At 56.4% G+C, this 7,244-nt stretch overlaps 1 protein-coding gene across 3 annotated transcripts; it reads left to right on the plus strand.

The window, feature by feature from the left end:
* The first annotated feature begins 117 nt into the window (after window positions 1–117).
* On the plus strand, window positions 118–7,244 carry TRNP1 (TMF1 regulated nuclear protein 1). Of its 3 annotated transcripts, none has more exons than XM_030805635.1 (2): window positions 118–1,066; window positions 6,440–7,244. In XM_030805635.1, exon 1 carries the CDS (start codon window positions 223–225, stop codon window positions 904–906), a length of 684 nt encoding a protein of 227 aa, XP_030661495.1. In that variant the 5' UTR covers window positions 118–222; the 3' UTR covers window positions 907–1,066; window positions 6,440–7,244. The 3 variants fall into 3 exon arrangements, with proteins under 3 accessions (XP_030661495.1, XP_030661494.1, XP_030661496.1); XM_030805634.1 differs by having other exon boundaries at window positions 118–1,048; XM_030805636.1 differs by lacking the exon at window positions 6,440–7,244 and adding an exon at window positions 1,615–2,083.

Consider the following 7,244-nt stretch of genomic DNA (forward strand, 5'->3'; position numbering starts at 1 on the left):
AAGGGTTTGGGGAATGCCCTGGATGTGCAGCGCGGGGGACGGATTCAGGGCGTGCCCGTCTCTGATTGGCTGTGCCGCCCGTCGCTCCGCCCCGTGTTCTATAAGATGCACGGACAGCGGGCGCGGCTCTGGGGTGGGGGCTGTGGCCGTCGCTGGCTCTTCAGGTGTGCGGTGCTTATCCTCCCTGCGCACCTACAGCCGCAGACCGCCGGGGGGCGGGGGATGCCGGGCTGCCGCATCAGCGCCTGCGGCCCGGGGGCCCAGGAGGGGACGGCAGAACCAGGGTCGCCGCCGCCGCCCCGGGATCTCATGCCGTCCTCTCAGCCCCCGCCCCCAACTCCGACCTTGACCCCTACCCCGACCCGGGGTCAGTCCCCGCCGCTGCCTGACGCAGCCGGGGCTTCGGCAGACGCGGCCGAGGGCCAGGAGCTGCAGCGCTGGCGTCAGGGCGCTAGCGAGGTCGCGGGGCTCGCCGGCCCCGGAGGGGGCTCTGGCGCGGCGGCGGGGGCGGGGGGCCGCGCGCTGGAGCTGGCCGAAGCACGGCGGCGGCTGCTGGAGGTGGAGGGCCGCCGGCGCCTGGTGTCGGAGCTGGAGAGCCGCGTGCTGCAGCTGCACCGCGTTTTCTTGGCGGCGGAGCTGCGCCTGGCGCACCGCGCGGAGAGCCTGAGCCGCCTGAGCGGCGGCGTGGCGCAGGCCGAGCTCTACCTGGCGGCTCACGGGTCGCGCCTCAAGAAGGGCCCGCGCCGCGGCCGCCGCGGCCGCCCCCCCGCGCTGCTGGCCTCGGCGCTGGGCCTGGGCGGCTGCGTGCCCTGGGGCGCTGGGCGACTGCGGCGCGGCCACGGCCCCGAGCCCGACTCACCCTTCCGCCGCAGCCCGCCCCGCGGCCCCGCCTCCCCGCAGCGCTGACCTCCACGCCCGGACCCCTGGCCACCCCGAGAAGCTTCGCCGAGGTGCCGACCGACCGACTGATCGCGGACGCCGGCTAGATGGACTACGGATCCGCAGGAAGAGACAGTGGGGGGCCAGGGGCCCAGTAGAGGAGGCTGAGGTGCGGTCTTAGCGGCTGGTGCGTTCGAGGGTTAGGGCGTGTGGGGGGCTGGTCCAGGGCCCGGGAACTCCCTTCCCTGGAGCTTCTGGCGTCTGCTGGGTCCCTAGTAAAGCTGCCACTTTCTGTTCCCGCCTCTCCCCGACCATCTGGGTAGTGAGAGGTGGTAGCACCAAGTCTCCATTGTAAGAGTTGGACTCTTGAGGGGGCTCAGATCCCAGGAACGGGTTGGCGGCAAACTTTTACCATTTGGAACCTGCCGCACGGATGCAGCACCCCCCATCCTCACCCCCACTTGCGTGGCCTTTCCCGGGCCCCTCGAAGCTGTGAGCAGTCTTGCCCTTGAGGATGCTGCTTCCTGGCGCCGCCCAGCTCCGTGCCTTCGGGAAGTCAGAATAATGAGGCCCCAGGATGGGGTGGGGGCTGGCACAGGGCTGTACCACTGAATTCCCCCTCTAGGCCTGTTTCACCTCTGGAGAGACGGAATCCCCGAGCGGTTTAGGATTTGTTCTCTTCATACTTAGGCCCTTCTTCTTCTAGGAGACAGCTTTTCTTATGCCGTCATGCAGGTTCGCTAAAATTACGGCCTGACTCACATAACCAGGACAGGATGTCTGGCATCTGCTCACCCAGGGATCCTTACATAGCAGAACCTAGAGGCTTAACTCCCGACCTGTCACTAAGATGGTTCGGCCAGGGTGGAACCAGGTGATACCCTTTAACAGGCCCCAAGGGGGCAGGTATGGCATCAGCTTCCAGGAAGGGGGGACTTAAAGAGCCAGATGTGAGGTTAGATATGCTTCTCTTCCTGTCCAGATGCCCTTCAGCCTCCCATTCCTCTGTCCCCTCTGTGAATGACCTGGCTACCGCATTGCTGCTCACCAGCTGAGTTAATGTCACTCTCACTTATCAGTCTGCGAAGTGGATCTCTTAACCTCCCAGAGGGGCTGTGGTGATGTTAACCCAGGGCAGAGGTCCTTCTTCTTCCTCACTAAATCATGGAAAGATAATTTATTTTGTTGTTGTTGTTTATTTTGAGACAGAGTTTCGCTCTTGTTGTCTAGGCTGGAGTGCAATGGTGCGATCTTGGCTCACCGCAACCTCTGCCTCCCGGATTCGAGCGATTCTCCTGCCTCAGCCTCCCAAATAGCTGGGATTACAGGCATGCGCCACTACGCCCATCTCATTTTGTATTTTTAGTAGAGACGGGGTTTCTCCATGTTGGTCAGGCTGTTCTCGAACTTCTGACCTCCGGTGATCTGCCCGCTTCAGCCTCCCAAAGTGTTGGGATTACAGGTGTGAGCCACTGCACCCGGCTGATAATGTATTATTTTAATTCACACCTGGAAACAGGCACTGCTTTTGCTGATAGAGCCATGAGCTAATTTAAAGTCCTACTTTTGCAGAGTGGAGAAGGGATTTCTCAAGGTCATATGCCAGTGAGGGAAGAACCAAGGTTCCTGGCCTGTGTGTGCACCTCCCACAGTACCCTGGGCAGGGGCTAGGGAGAGTTGTCCTCTGGATCCTGTCTGCTCTGTGACTTAGAACAACTCTGCCCCGTCTCTGGGCCTCTTTCCTCAGTCCCTCCTTGATTCAGGGCTTGGGAATGGGGTGAAGTGGGGAGGATGCTTCCTTCCACAGGAATCTGGGAGGGTCAGGTGGACTGCTCTGACAGGCTGAGGCTTGGGGCCCTTATGGGACCCTCCCTCATCAGCCCTTCTCCCTGGATACCAAACTTTTTGGCTGGTTTCTCGGCTAACAGCAAGGCTTTCCTGAACCCTTTCTTAGCTGGGGAAGGGAGGTTCAGGAGGGGGTCTCAGAGCCTCTGACAAAGGTGGGGAACCCCAGGGAAGTAATGAAGGGGGCAATGCCATCCTCTGGTCTTTCCAGACAGGGAACACCTTGCAAAGCCACTTGGGTCATTTGGGGTCTAGAGGCTTAGAGAGGACAGGACATCTTGGAAGGAGCTCAGCTCAGGCCTTGGTGCTGGGTTGCAGCCAGGACCGTTTGTTTTCTGGGTTGCATGGGAGGGGGCACTTGGTCCGGAGAAGCTTTTAGCTAATGGTGTAAAGTGCTTGGTGCCATCACAGTTTTGGCTTTCTCCAGGATTTATTTGTAATCAGCTTGTCCTGATTTGGGGGTGGGGTGGGTGAGTAGAGAATTAGAGATGACACTGGCTAGTGTGTGTGTGTGAAGGAGAGGGTAGTAAATGGAGATTGGTCCTGGTGTCACAGGCAGCTCTGCCCCCTCCCTCCACTTCCAGATGTCCCACTGCTCCTCATCAAGCTTCCTGGCCAGGGCACACACATGCAGACTGGAACCCCAGCTCCTAGTTAGTGCTATGTCCATTATCACATAGCCAACCAACAAAAGGCACCTTCCCACACCTGCCTGACCCTCCAGGGCCCCCTCTAGACACTCACCCGTCTGGCTTTATTCAGGCTGGGTGCGGTGGCTCATGCCTGTAATCCCAGCACTTTGGAAGGCCCACGAGGGCCGATCACTTGAGGTCAGGAGTTCAAGACCAGGCTGGCCAACATAGTGAAACCCCATCTCTACTAAAAATAACAAAAATTAGCCGAGTGTGGTGGCAGGTGCCTGTAATCCCAGCTACTCGGGAGGCTGAGACAGGATAATTGCTTGAACCTGGGAGATGGAGGTTGCAGTGAGCCGAGATCATGCCACCGCACTCCAGCCTGGGCAAGAGAGCAAGACTCTGTCTCAAAAAAAAAGCTCACCCATCTGGCTCCATTTTCTTCTTCATCAGCAAATATTGATAGGGGCTCAGAAAGCAGAGCCAAATCAGAGGAGGGTCTCTACTTTTAAGGGCTTATGTCTCCTGGCTCTTTTCCAGGCAGCCTTTCCTGGCTGTCACCACCCCAGGGGACCCCTTGGGGGCTGAACAGTTTGTTGGAGGCCAGCTCTAGCCTCGGACAGAAGGCTGACCCACCCCTTTTCCCCACATGACTTTCAGAACACTTTCTTGATGGCCCCCAGCTCTGGGGACAGGACTGAGTACAGTGATCTTGGGGGACCTGTGCATTGAGGACACTGACGGCCACCAATGAATTTATATCTCAGCAAAGGGAAATGAAGGGAACAGGAGCCTTTCTTCAGGCTGGTGCTTGGGGCTGGGAGACCAGTTCAACGTTCTAATCTGGGACTTGCCCCTCAACTGGATAACCACGTGGGCGGTGCCACCAGAGGGCAGTGTGGGGCTGCTTTCTCGAGACGAAGGGGGCGCGGCCTGGAGGAGGTTCAGTCCTTTATTGTTCCTGCCCCCAATCATCCCTTTCCCTGGTAGTCCCCGGGCTTCCTAGACCTTGAGCTGCAGGGGTCTGGGAGAACGAGCAGGGTAGTCACGGTCGGCGCAGCCCTAGAGCGGGAGTGTAGTTCTGGGGATAGCTTCCTGGGTGGAGTGGGACTAGAGGCCAGAGCTGTGCCCATCAGCGGCTCCCTAGGGGCGGGAACCCTCTTTGAAAGGGGAGCAAAGGAAGCTCCTTTGGCTGGGCTGAACCTGGAACCCCAGGGAGACCTATTAGGAAAGACTTCCAGGAAAGACAGGTAGCCCTTGTTGGGGTCACTATCAGGATGAAAGACCAGAGTCATTTTGTATTCACAGATTTGTTACATTAAATGATCAGAATCCAGGGTCCCACGGCCAGTGGTGGCCAGGGTTGCCTCTTAGAGATGAGGCTGGAGGCACAGTACGTGGCCGAGGTGGTCCAAGCCTGCAGCCGCTCCCCTGTTGGTGGCTTCTTCAAGAACAATTCGGGTGCTTAGGCTTCTCAGAGCTGAAGGAGAGGCCTGCTGTCATGAGAGCAGTGCAGGAGGAGGTATTTGGGAAAGCTTGGAGGTCCCCAACCTACTTCTTCCCCCATTGGTCCTTGACTGCACCCTGGCCAGGGGCGATGGGGGAAGGGAACCTTTGGTTCTGGAACTTTTTTTTTTTTTTTTTTTTTTTTGAGACGGAGTCTCGCTCTGTCGCCCAGGCTGGAGTGCAGTGGCGCAATCTCGGCTCACTGCAAGCTCCACCTCCCGGGTTCACGCCATTCTCCTGCCTCAGCCTCTCTGAGTAGCTGAGACTACAGGCGCCCGCCACCACACCTGGCTAATTTTTTGTATTTTTAGTAGAGACAGGGTTTCATCGTGGTCTCGATCTCCTGACTTCGTGGTCCGCCCGCCTCGGCCTCCCAAAGTGCTGGGATTACAAGCGTGAGCCACCGCGCCTGGCCTTGGTTCTGGAATATTATCTTAACCATCTCCTCTATGCCAGGCCCCTGAGCACTTTACACCCATTAATCTGTTCCGATCCTCCCAAAGTAAAGGTTATTATTCCCATTTCCACAGGTGAAGAAACAGAGAGGGACAGCGGGTGACTTGCCCAAAGACATAGGAGCTATAAGTGAGGGATCCTTTAAACATTAGGCTATATGGTGATTCATTTATCAGGCTAAAGAGAGGTCCGTTTAGGGGGATATCTGGGCTCCCACATTCAAGGCTGTGTATAGTGACCCTTGGTCCTTGGGTATTGGAAGGGACATGAGATGCTGGAGGGGTGGCAGAAGGTGCCTTTCCCAGAGTCTGGGCATACCCCAACCTGGCTGGGCCCTGGGGGTGAATCAGGCTGAGTCAGCAACCTGGCTTCTGACGAGAGTGGGCCAAGGATGCTCAGGGCTCAAGCCTCCCAAGGGCTTGCCTTGGAGGGCTGCCTCCTCTCCCTGTAGATCTGGGCTGGCTAACGGGTGAAATCCCGTCTCTCCTAAAAATACAAAAATTAGCCGGGCGTGGTGGCATGCGCCTGTAATCCCAGCTACTCGGAAAGCTGAGACAGGAGAGTCGCTTGAACCCGGGAGGCAGAGGTTGCAGTGAGCCGAGATTGCACCATTTCACTCCAGGCTGGGCAACAAGAGCAAAACTTCATCTCAAAAAAAAAGAAAAAGAAAACTTGAGTATTAAATGAGAAGTCATACTAAGTACCTGGCACATAGTAGAGATCCATAAATGATGGAACCAATTTGCCCAGCCCTGGAGAGGCCGCCAGGACAGAACCCCCCAGGCGGTGTGGGCCTCTGCTTCTCTAGAGCATCACCATATCAGGAATCCCTGGAATGGGCCCTGGGGAACTCCATAAGGGGAGAAGTGGAGGAGGGGCAGGCTTTTCATCCCAGGAACATTCCATTCTAAGTGCTCAGGCTAGGGGATCCCAGCCAAGGACAAAGGCCCAAGGGAACCTCTGCTTCCCCAGGAGCTCCATTCCATACTATTGCCTCCTGCATCTTCTCTCCACAATGCCCCCGCCCCCTTCAGGCAGATTTCAAGTTGAAGGACTTGGGTGGGGCTGGGTGGCTGTGGGAAAGAGGCCATTAAAGCTCTTGGAATTATTCTTTCCAGCTCCTTCCAACTCCTCAGAGCCTCCACTCTATGGATCTGGACCTCTGGATTCGGCTTTCTCCCTGGGCACTTCCTTCAGGAAGACGTTGAGAATTGACCTTACACAATCCCAGCGCCCTCCTCACAGGAGCCTTTCACTTCACAGTGGCAAGGGGCTGGTTCTGGGGAACTGGCTGACGCTCTGAATTTCTTCATATACCCCACATTTGACTTTGGCTTACACTGTACAATTGGAGATGTTGCTACAGGCCCCTGAGATGCAATCAGATTAAGCATAGCAAGCATTGCCAGTGGGAAACTCAAAATAATTTTTTTCTCTTTCCCCCTACCCCATCCCCGGCCAAGAATTTCTTTTAAAGATATCGTCATCATTCTTAAACAACATTCTTAACCCCCAGCTGGGGTCCCCATTTTAGTAGATGTCATTGCTTCAAGTCTAACGGTGCGGGGAGGCCTGTTTGAGGGAAAACATTAGTTTGAAAAATCCCTGTTCCCTTCATCCACTGCCCTTGTTCTCCACGTGGGAGTGTGCCTGTGGCCCCTCAGAAAGATAGTCTGGTGGCTCCTAGGGGTTGGGGTGGGGGACACACCTTTTTCTCAGGAAGAGGTGGTGGCAATGTAAAACATCTAAGCAAAGTTTTAAATGAAAAAAAGGAAGCACATTTAAACATCCTGATAATGGAGGGAAGGGGGGCACATTTACACATAGCCCAGAACTTGTAGAATTCTGTAAAGTGAATGTATATTGAATTAGTCTCCTGCCTTATACATTCAGGAAGAATAAATTTCCATAATGTAAGGCGAA

The sequence above is a fragment of the Nomascus leucogenys genome, chromosome 24 (assembly GCF_006542625.1).
Source record: "Nomascus leucogenys isolate Asia chromosome 24, Asia_NLE_v1, whole genome shotgun sequence".
Classification (NCBI taxonomy): Eukaryota; Metazoa; Chordata; class Mammalia; order Primates; family Hylobatidae; genus Nomascus; species Nomascus leucogenys.